General features: G+C 39.3%; 1 protein-coding gene across 4 annotated transcripts in view; it reads right to left on the reverse strand.

The window, feature by feature from the left end:
• VPS13A (vacuolar protein sorting 13 homolog A) overlaps positions 1 to 10,200 on the reverse strand; it is a 204,021-nt gene extending 193,821 nt beyond the window's left edge. For 3 of the 4 annotated variants that reach the window (XR_008426793.2, XM_045191605.3, XM_024555668.4), the window contains exon 1: positions 9,706 to 10,200. Coding sequence is in view for 3 of the 4 variants with exons in the window: in XM_045191605.3 (XP_045047540.2) it covers positions 9,706 to 9,805 (100 nt within the window). In the remaining variant the exon portion in view is untranslated. The remainder of the gene's footprint in view (positions 1 to 9,705) is intronic. The other variant, XM_024555661.4, reaches the window with a different exon arrangement.
• Between the last annotated feature and the right edge of the window lie 13,653 nt (positions 10,201 to 23,853).

The following is a 23,853-nucleotide window of genomic DNA, read 5'->3' on the forward strand; positions in this document are numbered from 1 at the left end:
TGGTTTACCATTGTATTCTGCTGTGCAGTGTATGGGTCTAAATCACATGTGTTTAGGTCCATGGTGCTGCAAATGCATACAAAATGGAGGAATTTCTGTGGGTAGAACAGATAGCTATACTAATATTAAACAAAATGGGCTGTGAGTCAAAGTCATTACAACAGACAAAAAAAACATTGTATGATGATAAAAGGGTCAATTCACTAAAAAGATATACTTGTAAACATACATTTATACACCAAACATCACACTCAAAAGCATATGATGCAAACACTGACAAAATTAAAGAGAGAAATAGAAAGCTCTACATTCATACTAGGAGGCTTCAATATGACTTTAGTAATGGATAGAAAAACAAGACAGAATATCAACAAGGAAACAGACTATTGAACTTAACAAACATATACAAAACATTCTGCAAAACAATGGCACGATACATAATTTTCTCAAGTGTACATGGATCATTCTCTAGGATAGGTCCCATGTTAGGCAACAAAATAAATCTGAATAAATTTTAAAAGATTGAAATCATATAAGTATCTTCTCTGATAAAAGAATGAATCTAGACATCAATAGCAGAAGGAAAACTGATGCAGCAAAAGAATACATATGTCAAATCAACAATTTAAATCTGCACATTAAAGAAACAGAAAAAAAGTAACTAAACCCAAAACTACCACAGACCAAAATAATAAAGATTAAAATAGAGAAGATAAAATCAATAGAGAAAAATCGATGAGAACAAAGGTTGCTTCTTCAAAAAAATCAAAGTTGACAAATCTTTAGCTAGGCTGACTAAGAAAATAAAGAAGAGTCAAATAACTAAGATCAAAAATAGTGTGGACAATACTACCAATTTCACAAGTACAAAAAGGATTATAAGGGAGTACTATGAGCAGTTAACTGTGTATCAACAAATTGGATAACCTAGATGAAATGGATACAATCCTAGAAACAAAATTCTAACAACTAATGAATATTAAAAATATCAATAATCTGAACAGATCTATAATAAATAAGGAGGTTTTATCAGTAATCAAGGACCTCCCAACAACAACAAAAGAAAGGTCCAGGACCAGACAGACTCACTGTGAATTCTACCAAACATTTTTTTTTTAATTTCCCTTAACCTCTTCCAAAAAACTGAAGTGCAAAGAACACTTCCAAACTCATTCTATGAGGTCAGTATTAATTTAATACAAAAGCCATGTAACATATCCAAAACTTAACTCAAAATGGATCAAAGATTTAAATGTCAGACCTTAAAACTATAAAACTCTTAAAAGAAAGCATAGGTGAAAAGTTCCACGACACTAGATTTGGCAATGATTTCTTGGATATGACACCAACAGCACAGGAAACAACAAAAGGGAGATGATTTGGACTTCATCCAAATTAAAAGCTTTTGTACATCATAGGACACTATCAACAGTGCAAAGGCAACACATGGAATGGGAGAAATGTTTGCAACTCATAGCCAGAATATATAAAAAACTCCTTCAACTCAACAACAACAAAAACAATTAAAGGATGGCCAAAGGTCTTAAACAGACATTTGTCCAAAGAAGATATACAAACGGCCAATAAACATAGGAAAACATGTTCAATATCACTAGTTATTAGGGAAATGCAAATCAAAACAAGGTATCATCTCACAATCATTAGGATGGCTTCTGTCAACAAAATAACAAATGTTTCTGAAGATGTGGAGAAATCGTAACCCTTGTGCGCTGTTGGTAGGAATGTAAAATGATGCAGCCTCTATGGAAAGTAGTGTATGGCTCCACGAAAATAAAAATAGAATTACCATATGACCCAGCAATTCCACTGGTAGATATGTACCCAAAATATTTGAAAGCAGGGACTCAGAAATATTTGGACACTTACGTCTGTTGCAGCATTACTCACAACAGTCAAAAAATGGAAGCAACCCATGTATCCACTGACACATGGAGTGAGAAACAAATGTGGTACATACATATAATGAGATATTATTCAGCCTTACAAATTAATGAAGTCCTGACATATGGAACAACACAGAGGAACCCTAAAGACATTATGCTAAGTGAAATAAGCCAGACACGAAAGAACAAATATTGTATGATACCACTTATATGAGGTACCTCGTATGGTCAAAGAGACAGAAAATCAAATGGTATTGCCAGGGGCCAAGGGAGAGGAAAATGGGTAGTTACTGCTTAATTGGCACAGTATTTCAGTTTTGCAAAATAGAGTTCCAGAGATGCATGGTGGTGATGAATACTTAATGCCGATGAACTGCACACTTAAAATGGTTAATTAAGATGCCAAGTTTTATGTTGCATCTTACCACACTTTTTAAATAGGGGGGCTGGGGGGTAAAGGAGAAATACTTTCTCAGACAAAAACTGATGGAATTTATTGCTAGTAGACCTCCCTTGGAAGAAGTGTTGAAAGTTTTCAGAGATTAATAAAAGATGATATAGGTCAGAAATTCAGATGTATAAGAGCATGAGAAAAGGGATTAAAAAAAAGTAAAATCAATCCTTTTATTTTCCTTATTCCGAATAATCTAATGAAAAACTGTTCAAAACAATAATAGCAATAGCATTGAGTAGAGCTTATAGATGAGTGAAATGAATGACAGCAATGTTATAAGGGGCAGAAGGGATGGATGAGAATACTGTTATAAAGTACCTCCACTATCTGTGAAGCATTATAGTGTTATTTTAAAGTGATATTATATTAAAGGTATACTGTAATTCTAGGGCAACCATTTTTAAAATTAAAGAAGTATAATTGATATGCTAAGAGAAGAAAATAATTAGGTCATGCAAAATGCTCAATTAAAACCAAAGAAGGCAGAAAAGTAGGAGAAGATTTTTAAATGAAAATAAAGACATGCAACAAATAGAAAAGAGCTACATATATGATAGCTATAAATCCATTAACCCAACTACATCAATAATCACTTCAAAGAAAATGTTAATGGTCTAAATATAACAAATAAGAAACAGAGACTTGACAGAGTGGATAAGAAAACCAAAAAAAAAAACCCCAAACTCAACAACTATAAGGGGTCTAGAAGAAACCTACTTTAAATATAAACACACAAATTAAAAATAAGGGGATCTAACTGACATGTATAGAGCATTTCACCAAACAGCAGCAAATACATACTCTTCTCAAGCCCACATGGAGCATTCACCAAGATGGACCACACTCTGGGCCATAAAATGTACCCTAACAATTTAAACGAATAGAAGTCATACAAAGTTTGCTTTTATACCACAACAGAATTAAACTGGAAATCCACAACAGAAAGCTGAAAAATCCTAAAATATGTGAAGATTATTAAATAAACACTAGCTTTAAATAACTCATATGTCAAGAAGACATCTCAAAAGTAATTTAAAATATTTTGAATCAAATAAAAATACAGCTTATCAAAATTGGTGATATGCAGCAAAAGCAGGATTCAGGAAGATTTATATTATTGAATGTATATATCAAAAAGGAATATCTAAAATCAATAATCAAAGCTTCTACCTTAGGATTTCAGAAAAAGAGAAACTTAAATCCTAAGTAAACAGAAGAAAAGAAATAATTAATAGACCACAAATTAATGAAATTCAATACAGAATACCAACAGAGAAAAATCAATGAAACCAAAGACTGGTTCTCTGAAATCTAACCAGGTTAAGTAAAAAAGGGAAGAGACAATTATGAGAAGTTAAAGGAAAGGCCTTCAAAAATCAATGAACATAATACATTATATCAATGGCTGAAGAAGAAAAATCTTATGACCACATCAATAGATAAAGAAAAATCATTTTACAAAATTCAACAATCTTGAAAAAACCCCTCAGCAAACAAAGAACAGAGATATGTATGATAAAAAAATCCGAATATTGGATGCCTCTGGGGATGGGGACAGGGAAACGTTTGGGTGTGATGGTCATGTCCGTTATCTTGATCATCATGACAGTTTCCCAGGTGCACACATATGTCAAATTTATCAAATTGTATACTCTCAACCTGTACATTTTACTATGTGTCAATTTTAACTAAATAAAGCTGTTAATATATAGTTAACAATAGAATCTAGATTGTGGGTATATGGTTATGGGCTGTAAAACCTTATAAAATCAATGTATGTTTTAACACTTTTCATAATAAAATGCTCCCTTTCAGCTCTAAAGTTCTACGAAATTATCTTAGAACATAAAGGTAAAAATAAAATTTAAAAATTTAAATTGATAATTACCACTAGACTATAACAATCATTTGTGTGATCCCACAGTGTATTTCTACCACAGAGTAATGCCTTAAAATCAGGAATTGTGCCCTGAGTAAATCTTGATATTCCCACGGAGCCGCTGGTACAAGGGGCTATGCAGTTAAATGGCCACTGAAGGTAAGACTTTTATAAAAAGAACACTGAAAGAATAACATTTCAAAAACAGAATACGAAAACTAGTTAACAACAAATCTGAGCTTCTAACGTTACATAAATATGATAGACATAACAAAAAATTTGCAAACTTGACCAAATATTTTAATTTTAAAGAAAACAAGAGAAAGAGGGAGAAGGAAGACTACACAGTAGTCCCCACTTATCCTAGGTTTCACTTTCCTCAATTTCATTTACCTGCACTTCCAGTTACCAGTGTTCAACCATGATCTGAAAATACTAAGTGAACACTCCAGAAATAAGCATTCGTAAGTGTTAAATGGTGTGTCATCCTGCATAGCATGAAGAAATCTCACGCAGTCCTGCTCCAACCCTCCTGGAACCATCCCTTTTTGCTCAGTGTGTCCACTGTATATGCTCCTGGCCCATCATTGTCTCTTTGTGGCCAGCTAAGTTATCAAATCGACTGTCTTGGGGTTGCAGTGTTTGCATTCAAGAAACCCTTATTTTACTTAATAATGGCCCCAAAGCACAAGAACAGTGATACTGGCAGCTCAGCTTTACCAAAAAGAAGCCATAAAGTGCCTCCTTTAAGTGAAAAGGCATATACGCTTAGGAAAAAACATAGCATGTATAAGGTCAGTACTGTCTGTGGTTTCTGGCACCCACTGGGGGTCCTGGAACATATACCTTGTGGATAAGGGGAGATTACTGTTATAAAAGGAGGCTATAAAGTTCGGGTGCTCCCTGTGTTATAAATGATAATTCTATCACACAAGCCACCCTCACTACTGCTTCTGCCACTGAATTTCTATTACTTTTGCCCTGAAGTACTCTAAGGGCACCTAGTGGTACAAAGCAATCCTGAGTCATTTGTTTAAAAAAAAAAACAAAAAAAAGGGAAGGAAAGATTTTGGTGTTCTGCTCCAGATAAATTAATTTATATTAACAGCTTTATTCAGTTACAATTGACATATAGTAAAATGCAGCCTAGCTCTGTGAAATGCTAAGATTGCTTTAGAAAGCTGGAAGATAAACCTCAGATGAGTCTATGAAGCACCACCACCTCCCTAAGTAGTTGATATATAAGAGTAGAGATTTGTAAACGGTGTAGAAAAAGTATACTTTTGCATTGAAATTAAGAACAAACTGACAATAACCAGAGGGAAGGTGGGAGGGGATAATGGGAGGGAAAACGGGAAGGGTTTTCAGGAACATGTATAAAGGACACACGGACAAAACCAAAGAGGGTAGAATGAAGGGTGGGAAGGGAGGATGGCTGGGGTGGAGGGGAGTGGTGGGAGGAAAATGGAAACAACCATACTTGAACAACAATAAAACAATGTGTGGGGGGGGGAGAACAAGTATACTTTACCAACATCAAAATTTGCCAAGACTTGAGATAAAGATCAATTAATCTTTCTCCTCCCACAAAATAAATGCTTTCTAGCACTTAATCTACTTAATCTATAGGACCCGGTATAGCAGCATTGTTCTACTCCATTATAATTAAATATGTTTTTGGAAACTCGCCACTCATATGTAACAATACTTCTAATGAAAAACGGATTCTAATTTCCAAAAACTATCTGAGAAACAAATTTTCAGAGTACTACCCATAATTAAGTTTGGAACCATCCATGTGACTCCTGAATACTAATTAATACTATTAATATGCTAACAGTAAAATTAGATGGAGTATCATACAGAAGCCTACCAAAAGCATAAATTTAAAACTAATAGGTCTGACATTAGACCATAAAATATTAAGTCCATAACCTTAACATTTTTCCAAGGTAGCAGCTATTTACAGTTTCGACTATTGAAATTTTCAAAGAATACTTTTTTAAATCCTCTAAATATATAAAATATTACTTTTTAAATTCTCAAAAGACTTTTTAAAATTTCCAGCTATTATTTAAAGCTCTATTTTTCAAAATATAACCAACTACTACACATAAAACAGTGACGTTATTTTAAAATTTGACAAACACCAAAGTTAGAGGGATCAAATGACCTGATTCCAAGACTTCCTACACAGCTAGTTATCAAGACAAGCGTGGTATTGGTAAAAAGATGGACACACAGACCACTGCAACAGATTACAATCCAAAAATAAATCCACACAATATAAAGTATACTGATATTTACAAAAGTGCAGAGATACTCAATAGAGAAAGGATATTTTCAGTAAATGGTGCTAGAACAATTAGACATTTGCATCCGCATGCAAACAAATGAATCTCAACCTTCAACGATACCACACCTTGCGCAAAAATAGATCAGAAATTTAATGTAAAATATGAAATTATAAATTTTTAGGAGAAAATCTTTGTGGCTTTGAGTTAAGCAAATATTTTGTAGATGTACATCAAAAGCATGACTCAAAAAAATTTTAATCAACTGGACTTGATCAAAATTTAAAACTTCTGCTTTGCAAAGACAAACTTGGGAAAGAGTAGGGGAACATATCTACAAATCACATATCTGACAAAGAACTTGTACCCCTAATATCTCAAGAACTCTCAACAATGGACAATAAGAAAACAAACACTTTGGAAAAGAGTGTTTTCTTAAAAGTCATATGACTCTGCAATTCCACTTCTAGGTATATACCCAAGAGAATTTAAAACACACCCATAAAAAACTTGTACATAAATGTTCACAGCAGCATTACTCATAAAAGTCAAAAAGTAGGAATAACTTAAATGTTCATCAACTGAATAAAGGATAAACGTGATGCATTCGAACAATGGAATACTATTCAATCATAAAAGGAATGAATACTGATAACATGCTATATAATATGATGAACCTCAAAAACATGTTAAGTGAAAGAAACCAGAAATGAAAGGCCACTTATATTGTATGATTCCATTTAAATGAAATATCTAGAACCACAGAAATGTCCATAGAAACAAATTAGATTAGTGGTTGCTGAAGGTAGGGTGGAGGGAATCTAAGAGAGATATCTAGTGACTGTTGATGGGTATGTTGTTTATCTCAGGGTTGAAAATGTTCTAGAATTAGACAGTGTTGATAGCTGCACAATTTTGTGACTACGCTAACAAAACACTTTGCATTTTAAAAACATGAATTTGATATGTAAATTAAATATCAATAGAAAAATAAAAATTAAATAAGCAAAAGATTTGAACAGACACATCAATGGAAATACACAAAGAGCAAACAAAAACAAGAAGTTCAATATCTTTAATTAATAAAGAAATAAAAATTAAACCCATAATGTTTTATCACTCTATAGCTATCAGAATGGCCAAAAAAAGTTTAAGTGACAATACTAAGTGCTAGTGAGGGGGCAGAGCAACTAACCACTCATACAACACTAATGAGACTGCAAATGTAGAGCCACTTTAAAAAGCAGTTCCATCACTTCACATAAATTAAACATCCCCTTACCATATGACCTCAAAATCCCACTCTTGGGTATTCACACAACAAAATAAAAATGTATGTTCACACAAAAACCAGTACATAAATGTTTAAAGCAGTTCTTCATAATTGCCAAAAACTGAAATGTCCTGCAACCCCTGGACAGATAAACATTTACAGTATAACCACACAACAGAAATACTACTAAAAAAATATAAGAATGAAACACTGATGGTATGCAACACATGCGTGACTCTCAAATTCACTTTATGTAAGTTAAATGAAAGGAGAAAAACTAAGTAAAAGATGCGAGACCCCAAAAGCTACATACCACACATTTCCACTTACATGGCACTCTAGAAAAGGCAAAACCGTAGAGTTGGAAATAGATCAGCGCTTCCCAGGAGTTAGGGTAGGGACTGGGTGGGATGGATTGCCAAGGGGCAGCAAAGGGAATTTGGGGGTCTTGCTGGAATTCTGTATCGTGACTGTGATGGTGGCTACGTGCCTCTTTGCATTTGTCAGGACAGATGGAACTATGTATCACAAGAGTGAATTTTATTGTAGGTAAATTTTAAATAAACAAATCACAGACAGGATTAATCACACTCCACACAAACCTCCACCTAGTATATAGAAGGAAACTGCCTCTATAAATCAAAGTACACCATAAACTATTTTCAAGGCTCCCAGCACTGAGGTAGGTGGAGGTATGTTTTGTTATTTTAACTTTGCAAATGAGAAGCAGCACATATTAAACAATATCCAAAAGGACGTAACACTTATGTCCTTAGTTTTTGTAGTCCCACTCTCTATCCAGGTAGTAACATTAGTAAGTAACAAGACGTCTTCCTAGTCGTCTTTATCAAACTTAACTACCTATGTCGTAAAGGACAAAATCAGGAAAAGCATGTATTTTAGAAGAAGCCTGAAAGTGTGTCCATATTCAAGAATAAATTATTTTTTAAAAAACAATATACTATTTACACAAAAAAATTAACCCAAACTTCATTTGGCCTGGGAGATTCATTTCATAAAAATAAGGAATCTAATTTCTAGCGGGTGTTCAAAATAAAGGGTATAATACAAAAACAGACGAAAGCACTAAAAATGAGGTTGCTAATAAGAACACTAGAGTAAACATAAAAAGTAAAAGCTCAGGTCCTTCATTAACTAAGCAAAGTTAAGTGCTTCCAAGGTTGATATGTTGCACCCCTGCACCTCGTTTCTTTAAAAATTCAGTCACGCACTCTGACCCACAAAACCCCAAACGTAACACATTCCTGAACCAGGTCGTGAATTGCAAACACACAACCCAACCGTAGGAGTTATGCACAAGAGTTTCGCTTTTTGTTATCAGCCGAATCGGGGAGAGCAACCGGAGTCCGGGTGGTGTGGCCCAAGAAAACATCACGGTTTGGCCGTACGCGGAGGCTGGGGAAGGAAAGAAGAGGGTGTTTGGGTGACAGCGTCTTGCCTTCACGTGCAAGGCAGCGTGCGACACACCGTGGGCTCTCCGTCATAAGCCAAGGGAGAGAAGTGACACCGATAAGACCAAGCCTAGGTGCCCCCGGTTGCCTCCCCTTGTCCAACACAGCTGAAGCCGGACCACGAGGGCAGGAATTTGAACTCCACACCCTTGGAGTCCTCTGGGGCACCCTCAGCCGCTCGGCTCGGAAGAAGTGGGCCTCTTCATCCAGCACCCATGACCCCATCCCCTCCAGACAAAAAATAAACTCGCGGGAGGAGGCCCGGAACTGCCACCCGCTTTACGTAATTTGAACCCGAGAAGGGCGGTGGCAGGTGTCTACGCCCGGCGAGCCAAGGGCCCGAAGCCCCAAGATGGTAGGGCCCAGCTCCATCAATAAATAAATAGTCGTGCGGGAGGCAAAACTGAGGGACAGCGGCGGTTTCGTTACCTCCCCAGATGCCCAGAGTGAGCTGGGACTTGTCCAGGTTCACCACGTAGTCCCCCAAGAAGCGGTTCAACACATCCACGACCACCGACTCGAACACCATTTTCCTCAGCCGTAGTGGACCCGGAGGCCAGGCCCCCGGCGCCTTCCTCTAGTGCTGGCCCTCCCGTCCCCGTCCCGCGAGACCGGCTCGGCTCACCGGCTCCTGCGCGGCTCTGACAGCAGAGTAACCCGTGCAGGACGCGCGCAGCTCCGCCTCCAGCCCGACACCCCGGTGGAGGTGGCCGCTCCAGCGACGCGTGCGCAGCCCCGGCTGGAGGGCGGAGGCGGAGCCAGGCCCCGACCTGGGCGAGCCAGCCGGGCAGGGAGCCTGGGCTACCAGGCCGCCGGCTCTGGGACGCTCGCCCCTCGGTTGCTGTGCGGGATCCTTTTTTCCTGGTGGGCCCGCCTCCTCCCTCATCGCCTGGCAACGGGGCCAGTAGCCAGACCTGCGGAATTTTTCCGCCCCCGCCCCCACCTGGTACAAGTCTGCTGCGTGAGCGGGGGCTGGGCGGTTACGCCTGGCAGGGAAAGGCCCACCCCCTATCGAGAAGAAACCCCTCCTCCAGACACGTGGGCCCGGAGATCCTGCACTTAATAAATTGGGGGTGGAGTTTTCGCTTTTAGGCGGGAAGCGTTGCGATGGTTGTTCTAGGGAGCACCCCTGCGGTTGTAACACGGTGAGAGGCAGAGGCTCCTGGCATTGCTGGCTATCTGGGTCCCGCTAACCTGTAACTACTTGCCCCGATTCTCTGAGGGCCTGGCGGGGACTTAACTGTGGGTCACTTACCTTCCCGCGCTGCAAATCATAAACTCGTGGTTGCTATTCTACTCCCCCTTCCCTGCATCTGAGATGGCACTCTTTTGATCAAAAACGCTGAGCCACCTTTCATCACATAGAGAGTTTCTTCAGATTTGAAGTTAGAAGAGTCACCCCCAAAGTTAGAACTAACTGAAGTTTGTGAGCAAGTTCCCAACCTTGGTCGACAATTGGTATAGAGATTTGTGTGAACTTTCAAAAGTTTGCCACAAGACAGGAAAAGACATTTCCAAAAAAGGATATACACAGGCATATAAGCGTATGAAAGTATGGACACTATTAGCCAATGAAGAAATGTAAAAGCCACAAATGAGGTATCACTGTCACTACATACCCATCAAAATGGCTAAAAAAGAAAAAGTGATAACACCAAATGCTAGTGAAGACACAGAGAAACTGGATCATTCATGCTTTAGTGGGAGTGTGAAATGGTACAGCCACTCTGGAAAATTTGGCAGTTTCTTAAAAAAAAAAAAATTAAACATGTCTACCATACAAACCAGCAATTGTATTTCCGAACATAATCCCAGAAAAATGAAAACCTTGTATTGTAAAAATGAAAACACACAAAACTTATATACGAGTGTTTATAGTGGCTTTATTCATAATAGGCAAAAACTGGAAATAGCTCAAATGTTTTTGAACAGATGAATAGCTAAACAAGCTGTATGTAGTACCTCCATACCATGGAACATTACTCAGCAATAAAAAGTAATTAACTGTTGATAAATGCAACTACTTAAGTGGATCTCAGGGCATTATGTTGAGTGAAAACTCACTCTATTTATCATACAGCAAAACTCACATTATGTGACTTTTGCTGTATGATAAAATAACAAATGTGTAGAGAGAGAAAACATTAGCAGTCGCCAATGGTTAGGTATGGGGAGGAGGGATGGATAGCAGGGAGTAACCTGGTGTTCATAGACCACTTCTGTATATTGACTGTGGTAGTGGTTACATCAAGTTGCATTATACTACACACACACACACACACACACACGCACGTGCATATAAAATTGGTGAAGTCTGAATAAGTTCACATGTTTTTATTTCCTGATTTTGATACTGCACTATAGTTATGCAAGATGTTATAATTTGGGGAAACTGGGTTAAAGGTACATGGGACCTCCCTGAAATTTTTTTTGCAACTTTCTATAAATCTATAGTTATTTTGAAATAATTTTTTAAAGGCTCTGCTAACTTGGGGCTTAATAGGAGGTGCCCCTGAGCATTCGATGAGCCTGAAAGATGAGATTCTAATCTACGTGATGCTTTAATATCCCTGTGCATGGTGCTTGGTAAAATATTCAAAAAGGAAAAGGATTTGTATACGATACCTTATCAGAACATATTAAAATATCAATTACTCTGTAAACATCAAATATTAGGGGAAGAAATATATTTTATAAGGGATTTTCATGCACCTCTTTCTGGCTCAAATTATCTAAAATGACTGAGCACTTCCCCCCATAAAGCAGAGTCCCAAGTGATGATGTCCATCAGTGTTTGCTGATCCCAGATTTTCACATGACTGATTGCTTGTCATTCACGTTTCTATCCAAATATTACCTAATCAAAAAGGCCCGTTCTGACCTCTCAGTCCCAACCAGCCAACTTTTACACTGTCATATTCACCTTACGATCTTCGTCTCACTTATCACTCTCTGAAATTATCTTCCATCCAGACTTTTAAAACTTCTGTCTCTCCCACCACTGCCACAACTAGAACAGGGAGCTAATGCGTCTAGTTGACTGTCGTATGCCCAGTACCTACCTGAGCACCTGGCACAAAACAGGTTTTCAATACATATTTGTAGAAAGAATAAACAAACGTTGAGTATGAACACACACCTCTCACAAGACCACACATACCACCAGAGAAGTAGATTAATATATTAAGACGTACTGAAGGAGAGACTATTCAGCAGGTCCAAAAAGAAAAGGAAAAAAAGAAAGAGGAGAGAGGGAGAGGGAGAGAAGGAGAGGGTGGGGGAGGGGGAGGGAGAAAGAAAGAAAGGGGGGGGGGGAGGAAGAAAAAAAGGAAAGAGAGAGAGAGAGGAAGGAAGGAAGGAAGGAAGGGAAGGAGGAAGGGAGGGAGGAAGAAAAAAGGGAGGAAGGGAGGGAGGAAAGAAAAAGGAAAGAAAGATAAGGGGAAAAAAAGAAAAGAGAAACTCCAGAGGCTGTGATTGTGGAGTGAAGGTGCAGCCCTAGGAGCAGGGATATTGGAAGCTTGGCTGGGGCCTGCCACTGCAGTGCTGTGAGAGGCCGGTATGGTACAAAGAGAAAGAAACGAGGCACATGGAAGGCAAGACTCTGGATCCAGAATTAAGGTCCGTTTGACAGGGCTGACGTGAATCCAGGTCCAGGGAGGCCTATCTACCGTAATCTCAAAAGAGCACCCAGAAAGATCCTTCAAAAAAGTAAGTCAGATCCTGTCACTTCTGTGCTCCAAAGAGGCCCACATCACCATGGTAACAGACACAGCCCTTACAATCCTAGATAAGGCCCTACCTAACCTGCCTTCCTCTTTACCCTGCCTTTATCTACAATGCTCTTTCCTCAAATATTTGCCTGACTCACTCCCTCTGTCTTTGCTCTCTTGTCTTCTTTCAGCCCTTCCCTGAACAGCCTGGTTAAAATTGATACCTGCTCTCTCCCCACCCCTCAGCTCTCCTATCACCTTCCCTGCTTAATCTTTCCTCAGAGCACTTACCACCTAACATGCTAGGCTTTTTACTTGTTTATTTCTTGTCCATCTATCTCTCCCCACTATAATGTATATAATAGAATGTAAGCTACTCAAAGAGAAATTAATATTATTGTGTTACTCATGGTTCTATCCTCTGTGCTGAGAACAGGCTGAGCACTCACATTTTTGTGGAAGGCAGGCAAAGCATACCTGCTAGTTATTCAATCATTGTCAATCAGTGCCAAACCTACCCTTCTACATTCTGCTCTATGGTGTGGGGGCAAACCACGTTCACTTTCCACAGCTGGCTTCTGGTTGGGCTCCGCCAGGAGGGGGCGGAAGAGGGGCTGGAGAAGGAAGAAGGGGCTTGCCTGTTTCTGTTCTTTATGGGGCTTTCTGTCTACTTCCTTTTCTTGTGAGCAACCATTCTTCACCCAGGCATCGGCAGTTCCTTCGCAGCACCTGAATCTGACTTATGTTCTCCCCAACTTGCACAATTAGCACCATTGCACCATCTCAGAGACAGCAGAACCAACTTCATCACCTCCCCAGATTGAAACACCCAGCCAAGTAGCCCCCTCCTTTGACCTCTGAGCTTCAGCCCAAGCTCCTCTTCTAAGTTCCCAGGTCTGTTCCTTTGCTCATTCAACACTTTGAATTTTATTCGCTTCCTGCAACAACTAACTGGGCAATACACTACAGCACTTTAATTCACTCTTTCACTACTTAACAATTTTATACCTTGTTAACACTTCTCTTGTATCTCTTTCTATCACAGCATACATACTCTAGTATGCTCCAAAGCAGTCCGTATGAGCAGTGGGAGTGAGGGGAGATGTTGGGCTGAGAGAAGGAAGCAGCAGCATCAGAGAGAGTAAATGCAAATTGTGGGTGAGGACAGGAGACAGACTTAGGGCCAGAGATCGAATTAAGTGTCAGGATTGGCAGCAGCTGCCAGTCTGTAAAGTAATGAGTCCAAGGATCAAGGACTAGGATAGTCAAGAACAGGTCAGGCAGTGAAGTGTGCGGTGGACACCACAAAGGATTCAGGAGACAGGCTACCCACAGGACGTGCTGGGGGTCTGTGCTTAATGATCCTTTGGTGCAAGGGCAGGGGCGTTAGGTGGCTCACTACAAGCTGATATCAGCCCCTTCCTTATTTCTTCAGTCCAGCTCCCAATTCCTGAGCCCATCTTGACTTAAACAGAATTTCTAAGTCCTACCAGACATGAACTCTCTGCCTATCTGAACTTTTGAATATTGACAATTATCTCAACGTCCTGCTTCTGTTCTCTCTCCTTGGTTGGGGAACCACTGACTGAACTGGAGGCTGTGTGACTCTGTGTGTGTGTGTGTGTCTTTCCACAGAAGCTGGGCATCTCCATGTGTACTTCTAAGGCCGGCCCCTGTCACTCCACCCTACCTACCCCCCATCTATTAATGCAAACAATCTGAAACATTCAGATAGGAGGCACTGACCCATGTGAAAGTTGACGTAAGTGGAGCCATTATAAAATGGAGTCGGAGCAGCCATTCCAGAGGAACTGTCTTGCATGTCTTTTCCCTTGAATCTTTGAACTATTTAAATTGGGCCAGACCTTTGGAATAAACCAAACCAATATTGTCTTACAACAATTGTTTGTAAAGCCAGCAGGAAAACAGATATCCTGTCCCTAAGGACTGATGTTTATGGATTCTCTACCTGAAGATAGAATCAGTAACCAACTGTGTATAAGTAAGGAGTAACTCAGCTTATTAGCACCAATAGGGATTCCTTTCTTCTATTCATGTAATTAGTCCTTTCCTTTTCTCATAAAAACCCTTTGCCTTTACTTTTGGGCCATTCTTTGGGGTTCTGCCTGAATCTGTACTTCCAGATTTGCAATTCTTTGATCCTAAATAAATGCTTATTGCCTCTCATTTCACCTTCTTCCAATTTTGGGTTAACATGAGGATGGAGTAGGGTGGGAAAGTTCGGAGTTAGAGAGCAGCCAGGAGGCCCTCGTCAAGATTTAGGCAGGAGATGATTGTAAATCTCAACCAGATCATGGCAATTTAATTGAATAGAAAGGCATAAATGAAATGGAGGTCATACAGGTAGAATTTATGAGCCTTGGAAACTGCTTAGGTAAATAAAATAATCCCAAGATTGTGTCATTCATAGTAACGGGAATGTAAAAACAAGGTACTGGTTTTATAGGAGATAAAGGGGAGTTCAGATCCAGGGGTGGTTCCATAAGATTTGAAATCTAAGGGAAAATATCCAGGACACAGTGTGATTTGTCTAGTGATATAAATTGAGAAAGGAGGTCCCAGTGAGACTAGAACAAGAGATGGAATCTTAGAGCTCCCTACAAAGAAGCAACTATCCGTACTGAATGTGTGGATGACGCTTGGTAGTAAACAAACAGAGAGAGAGCAGAGCGGACCAAGGATTGAACAGTGAAGAAACATTCTCATTTAGGGGAGAGTCAAACGGACATGAGAGAGGAGGCCTAGTACAGAAATCAGCGTCCTTGAAGTGGGATGACACAGAAGTCCAAGAAGAATTTCTAGGAAGAAGGGGTTGTCAACAACATCAACAATGTAGAAATGTCAGGAAAGATAAAAACTGTGAAAACTCAACCAAATTTAGCTACTAGGGAGTACTTGCAAAGTCTTTTTAAAAATATATTTAATTACAGAGGGGAAGGGGAAGACAAAGAAAGGCAGAGAAACATTGATTGGTTGCCCCTACGAGGAACCAAACCTGCAACCCAGGCATGTGCCCTGACTGGGAATTGAACAGGTGACCTTTTGCCTTACAGGATGATGCCCAGCCAACGGAGCCCTTCCAGCGAGGGTATACTTGCAATGTCTTTTGATTTAGCAACTAAGAGACATCTAACCAAAGTCATTTTAAAAGAGTAGACTTTAATATCAAATTGGGACTAGCAAATTTGAACTTTATATTTACCCATACGATGTTTTTATTTTTTTATAAAATTAAATTCATGTTGACATTTATCAAGACTTACACACATTTCTAATGAGGTTTCATTAACTCAATAAATGCTCACATTATTTTTGTATTTTTGCAGTATTTAAGCTCTTCTTGTCCTAGCTTTTATCGTCACAATATAATGTCATTCCTGGTAAGTATCTTAACTGATCCAGAAATAAACCAAACAGTCACCTCCACATATCTTATTTTCTGGCTGCTTTAATCACAGTTTGTCCCTGCATTCTTTATTTAACAACTACTTGCCTGGAGACAGGCTAGTCTATAAATAGATATTGAAAAAGCTGTACTGTTTTCTCACTTTATGTGCTGCTATAAAAATCTTGACAAGACATACCATTATGACACCATGAGCACGCATGTGAGGTCCTGAGAAAACAAATCCCTCAAATACATGTGCACACACAGATGTGATATAGAAGTTGTAATATGCTCTAATATTTTGATAATTTTATCCGTGTCATGTATAGCTTATGTATTTTATATGTTTGATTCACATGTATTATGTATGTATATATAAAATTCACATGTAGTATCACAGGTGAAGAATAGATTTTCAATAACAAAAAAGATTATTGGTGGTGTGTTTTTATTTAAAATATTTAGTTTAATTCAACAATTACTCAAGTAAAACCTGTAATGTTTAAAATTTTCTATGTTCATATTTGATAAGATCTCACTTCCCAAAGAGCACAAAGAATCTCTTCTTTGAAAGTAATATGGTATTTTTCCGTTTCTAATAAAAGTAGTCTCCATCAATTAGTTATCACATTTTTGGTGTTCTTAGGTTATACAAGGTGCTTTTTAAGGCCAAGGAAATTCTAAGTCAGATGCGCTAATTTTGTTTCATTAACTTTAAATTAGCAGAGTCAGACATCAACTGCTGGTTCAAACTTCTTCGGTTTTCCCTTAGAGGAATTTATAAGAGCACCATCTAGTGGAATTTTTTTTTACAAAACATTCATCCAAGTTAGTCTTCAAATTGAAGTAATAAATTTTAAACATTTTCTTTTTAATGATAGTGATTACAAATTAATTCTCATATATTTTCTAAAATAAATTCTAAATATATTTTCAACTGAACTTCAGATTAGAAAATCACAATTAATAATTCATTTGACATTTAATCACATTTTAACTACTAAATTGATTTTTCTCCCATGAGTGTTAATTATAACATATTAAAGATTTTATTACTTTACATGCAGATTCACATTTTTTAAAAAGATCTGATTGAAATATTATGTCATTGATTAGAAATTTGACTTTGTTTTTTCCCCCAACATTTTTTGTTAACGGATCAGTTCCTAAACAAAAGTTTAATTCTCCTCACTGGTTATGTCAAGCATTTGAGCTTGTCTTTGAAGAGGTTCAAAAGTTTTAAGTGTAGAATTATAATTTGTCTTTTATTGGCAATGCCCAATACAAACTATTTGACTTGTACCTTAATTGCATAAAGTTCATCATCACATTGGTTATGAAAAGACAAACACGGTGAGTGCCTCGGCTTGAAATACTGATTTCATACCAGACTAGAGGGCCTGTAAACAACCGGAGCAGCAAAGGAAGGCCGTGTGTCTTTTCCATACTGGAAACGCATAAAAGTGGTCACGCAACCATACTGACCGATGGGAATACAAGTTATAGCTTCCAGCTAAGTTTTCTTTTCACTTTAGGCTTATTCCCTTATTTCCTTAATTTTTGTTGTTGTTCTTGTAGCCTCTACTCCTCAAATTCCCTAAATGATCCCTCTTTACATTAAGGTGTCTCTTCAATTATCTCTTAATCAAAGAGGCTTTCCTTGACCATTCTATCAAAAGTAGCGCCGACCATCCCTCCACCCATACCTCACCCCTTGTTATGGTGCTTATCACAACCTCTCATAATACATATTTGCTTATTTTCTGTGTCCCTTTGAAATAATTTCAACATTGGCTCTATATTTTATCCATCTCCAGCTTGTTATTAAACTTTGTATTATGGGTGGTGCATCCAGCCCAAATCTTTGACTCTATGCTCAGTTGTGTGACTTGCTTAGGCCAATGAGATATTAACAGCTATTATGCAAGGAGAGCCTGAAAAGCATTTGCACAACTGGGCTTGTTCTCTCCCTCATAGCCAGTGTAATGAGAACACACGTGGTCCAGGCTACTAGAGGGGGGGCAATACACAGGGCAGTGCCCGGTCACCAGAGTTGCCCCAATAACCCCAACTGGCCTAGTTAAGTTACCTCTCAGTCTTATATTTGGAAAACTCTAATAATAAACTTGTATTTAAAGACACCATCTAGGGTTAGTTTGTTATACAGCAATAAATAATTGGTATACCCTCCCCTAGAATGCAAACTCCCTGAATGCAGGAAGCTCATGTTTTCTTCATTGCTACAACCTAGCATCCAGCTTTGTACCCGACAAGTAAATATTTGTTGAAAAAATGAATGTATTGGGGGTAGGTAGGCCATATACTACAGCTTAAGTAATAACTTTTGTTATGGTCTATCTTTAGTTTATTTAGGGATAGATTCAATGACATGGAAAGAAATAGGTAAGTTACTTATCCTACAGGCAATTCTCAAAATTACTATTTCTCTCAGTGAAGCTTTTGATAAGTATTAAGGACTAGTGAGCTAAAGGTTATGTATCGGAGTTCAAGGTTATGTGTCTGAGTTCAAGGTTATGTATCTTACCAAATATTTTAAGTGTAACAATTTTAAGTGCACAGTAAAATTCTATAATAACAAACTCAAATGAAGTGGCGTTATGACTGGCTTCCTTTTATGATCGTCGAGTAACTTGACAACAAAGTTTAAGAAAGCCATCCCACCTTCACATACAGGTGGGCTCAGGGTACACCTTCTCATAAAGGAATCGATTTGAGCTTTAAGAGGAAGATGATGGCATAAGCAAGACACCCAAGTTCTGCGCCGAAGAGCATGGCTGTAATATTTTTAGCCTGAAATGTATTTTTAAGAGATCTTACCAACTGTAATACCCAAGCTGTTTTTTAAACAATCTAATAATTAAATGTCTAATTTTAAAAAATTGTTTCCCCAGTCCAAGTTAAAGAAAATGTATTGCCTTGTGTTACAAAATTATTAGCTCTGAGACAACATTTTATTTAGCATTAATATTAACACTTTGGGCTGGATAATTCTGTGTTATAGAGGATTTCCAGTGCAGTGTAGGATGTTTAGCAGCATCACTGGTTTCTATACAATGTCTCAAGACATTTCTAAATGTCCCATGAGAAGCAAAATCCCTCTTTGTTGAGAACCACTTCTCAAAGCTAATAATTGTTGGTAGAATAACTACCATCAATGATGTTTCATTGGTTCATATGCAGTTGGAAGAAATAATACAGAAAATCCTGAAACAATACAGAGCATTTCCCCAGTGGTAACATCTTGCAAAACTATTGTTCAATATCACAGCCAGGAAATTGACACGGATACTGTCACGATCCAGAGCATTTCCATCACCACAAGGGTCAGTCATGTTGCCCTTTTATAGCCACACCTACTTTCCCTCCTACACAACTTTCTCAAACACTGGCAATTTTAAGAATGTTATATAAATGGAATAAGACAGTATATTACCCTTGGGGGCTAGCTTTTTTTACACTCAGCCTGCATTCATCAATGTTGCTGCATGGATCAGTACTTTGCGTCTCTTTACTTGAGTAAGTGGTATTCCAATACACGGGTACACCACAGGTTGTTTAGTCTTACATTGAAGAATGCATCAGTTGTTTCCCATTTTTGGTCATTACGAATAAAGTTGCTGTAAACAGACTTTTGTGTGAACATTGATTGTATTTCTCTAGTCCAAATGCTCACACGTGCGTGCCATTGCTCAGTGGTGTAGTCGTCTGGTGTTTAGTTTTTGAAGAGACTGTCCGACTTTTCCAGAGTGGCTGTCCAGCTGCTCCAACACCCTTTGTTGAAAAGTCTATCTTTCCTCCATGGAATTGCTTTTGCACTATTGTCAACAGCATTTGCACATATTTGGGGGGGTCTATTTCTAGGTTCTCTGCCTAATACTCCTTAAAAGAATACAAAACAAAACAAAAAAACCCACTAAAATTTAACAACATGACATCACAACGTCCAGCATCCAATTAAAAATGACCAAGGATGCAAAAAATCAGTAAAATGTTGGTGACAAAAGAGAAATGATCTAAATAGTAGTAGATATACCAGTTAGTTGCAGAGTGTACCTGGATGTGTACAGTTCGAATTACAATTCTTTCTGTCTCTAGGATGATAATAGCACCTACCTCACAGAGTTTTGCTGAGGACTAAGTGACTTAATGTACAGAGCACTTGGCAGAGTGCTTAACACCTAGAAAACTTATAAAAACAATAGCTGCTATGGTTATCATCACAGTAAAATTTACAAAATTGTTTCTAAGGAAAAAAGTGAATTTTGTTCTACCTCTCTTGATGCCAGAGACACTGCATTGAATATGAAAGGTATTTTTCAGTTTCTGTGGGAGAAATGGCTGTGGAATATGGAGAAATAGTGGGTCAAATACATTTCAAAAATTCTTAAATTATCCACTAGTAGAATGGGTAAGAAAAAAGAATATATGTCTGTTAATGACACCATAGAGAAATAAAAGGTAAAAAAATCAAATGATCAATATATAAGAGGAAATAGGATTTTTAAAGAATAAGACAATAAAACATACTAAGCCAAGATATAAAATAACAAGACTAAAAATAACATATTAGTCATTATAGTAAGTATAAGTGGGTTAATTCCTCCTTATTAGACCCATATTGAGACAAAGAATAAAATAGTTATGTAGTATTATAAGATATGCCTCTAAATGAAAAAAGACATAAAAAGATTGCTATTGATCAGGAAGATGGCGGCAACATAGGTGGGAGCAGAATTCACTTCCCCTCAGTGCCAGGGAAATACCTAGCTGATCTGAGGAGCAGAGCGAACAGCCAACAGTACTCCAGCATATACGAAGATTAGAGACCAAAGATAGAGGACACTGAAAGATCTGACGGTAAGAAGAGTGCTCAAGGACAATAAGGTCCCCGGGACCCGGGACCGCGCGGTACAAGGGCTGCAGAGGCGCCAGCCCTGGCGCAGGGGCTGCTGCAGGAGTCCTGAGAGAGGGCCAGGCTGCGCTGTGAGCAGCCAGGTGCTTGATTGGACCAGGGGGGCTTGAAAAGGAGGAATTTCTCAAAAAGAAAAAGAAAATAGAGACACTCAGGGGCTAGTTAGAGAACTCTCGGTGGTGGCCGAGGCCCCTGGCGCCCCTCCCCCCTCCGCCCCTGGACTGCGAACGGGGAACGCGGGATAAGCAGCACCGGCGCTCACCTGAGGTCCGGTTGCGCGCGGTAGCGCGCGCGCAGATTAGCGAACGGGGCCCGTACATGAAACCCCGGAGGGGCGCCCACACCTGAAACCTCCGAGATCTTTTGGAGCAGAGACTAGCTGCTCCACCCACAGACCCAAAACCTCGGAACCGAGGACCGCGTGATTCGGTCCCAGGGCGGCCCCGCCCACCCGAGAGTCTCAAGCCCCGGACAGCTGGATCGGGCCCCCAAGCGTAGAGCCTCTGGCTCGGCGGCGGGCTGCGCGCTCACCAAGCGTAGGGCCGGCTGGATGCGCACTTCCCAAGCACAAAGGGGCTGGCGAGAGACGTAACACCAAGGCGGCTGAACCAGCAGTTTGCGGCGCGCCAGCCTCCCTAGCCTGGGCGGCTCGATCAGTCGGCCGGCTGCGCGCTCAGAGCCCAAATAACGTCACAAACCCGAAGCGGCTGGATTCCCCTGCTGCGCGCGCACGCGTCCGGAGCCAAAGCGGCTGGAGCGGCCACTCGAGAGTCCCAAGAACAAAGCTGCTGGATTGGCTGATCAACGGCCTGATTGCCTGCCAGGGACCACACCTACAAAACAGTGAAGAGTGTGACCCAGGAAGGAAGAAAAGTGAAACCAATCCTTCCAACCACCGCCTCCCGTTGCACAGACAGGACAACAGCAGAAATAACCTGAACGGTTTAAAGCCAACAGAAGATTTTTTTTTTTTTTTTCCCCCCTTTTTTTTTTTTTTTTTTTTTTTTTTTCCCTTTTCCTTTCCCCCTGAACTCCTTCTTCCTCTCTCTCTCTTTTTTTTCTTTCATTCCTTCTTCCTCCCATCCTTTACCATTTTTATGTCTTCTTCCTCCCTTCTTTTATCTATTTCTATGTTTTAATTTTTGTTAAAATTCCTTCTTATCTTGCCTCCGATCTTTCTTTAATCCTTCTTCCCTCCTTCCTCCCTTTCCTCCTTTCCTATTTCCTTTTTCCCTCCTTCCCATCTTTGGTTTTTTTTGTTTGTTTGTTTGTTTGTTTGTTTTTTCCTTTTCTTTCTCCCCCCCTTTCTATTTTTCCCACAGGTGCGACAACAAAACCTGGAGTGCTGAAAAGACTAGAGTTAGACCGTGTTAAACACATAAACGTCAGCTCAAGACCAGTGAGCACAGGAGAGTAAGGAGACAGCACCACCGAATCCCATTGGCATTCTACCATAGAAGTTCATATCATAAACCCAGGGATTCAGAACAAAGCAATTTAAGAAGCAGAGGCCAACAAGAAGAGCCTCACAAACAATGGGAAGACAAAGAAACAATTCCCAAATGAAAGGAAAGGAGGAAGTCTCAGAAAGAATACTAACCGAAAAAGAGGCAAGTCAACTATCAGATACTGAGTTCAAAGCAATGGTCATCAGGAAGCTCACTGAGCTCTCTGAGCTCAAAGAGAACTACCAGAAACTACAAGGAAACTACAATGAACTCACTGCAAACTATATCAACATGAAAAAGGAAATAGAAAATATCAACAAGAGCCAAGAGGAAATGAAGAATACAATTTCTGAATTGAAGAACACAGTAGAAGGAATTAAAAGCAGACTTGATGAAGCAGAGGATCGGATCAGCGAGCTGGAGGATAAAGTAGAAAAAAACACCCAGAAGGAACAAGAAAAGGAAAAGAGGCTCAGAAAGAATGAAGAGGCAATAAGGGAAATGCAGGACAACATGAAACGTAACAACATCCGTATAATAGGAATACCAGAAGGAGAAGAAGAAGAGCAAGGGATAGAAAACCTGTTTGAAAAAGTAATGATGGAAAATTTCCCTAATCTGAGGAGAGAAAAAGTCACCCAAATCCAGGAATCACAGAGAGTCCCAAACAAGAGGAACCCAAAGAGACCCACTGCAAGACACATCATAATTAAAATGGCAAATTTCCAAGACAAAGAGAGGATCTTAAAGGCAGCAAGGGAGAAAAAGGAAGTAACATACAAGGGAGCCCCAATAAGGTTAGCAACTGACTTCTCAATGGAAACGCTCCAAGCCAGAAGAGAATGGCAAAAAATATTCCAAGTAATGAGAACCAGAGGCCTCCAACCAAGACTACTTTACCCAGCAAGGCTCTCAATCAAGATAGAAGACCAAATAAAGAGCTTCCCAGACAAAAGAAGTCTAAAAGAATACAGCTCCACCAAACCAGCTCTGCAAGAGATGCTAAAGGGACTGCTTTAAGGAAAGGAAGGAAAAGAGAAAGACAGAGGAACACAGGTAGGAAATAATGGCAATGAA

Source organism: Desmodus rotundus, chromosome 1 (genome assembly GCF_022682495.2).
Source record: "Desmodus rotundus isolate HL8 chromosome 1, HLdesRot8A.1, whole genome shotgun sequence".
In the NCBI taxonomy this organism is placed as follows: Eukaryota; Metazoa; Chordata; class Mammalia; order Chiroptera; family Phyllostomidae; genus Desmodus; species Desmodus rotundus.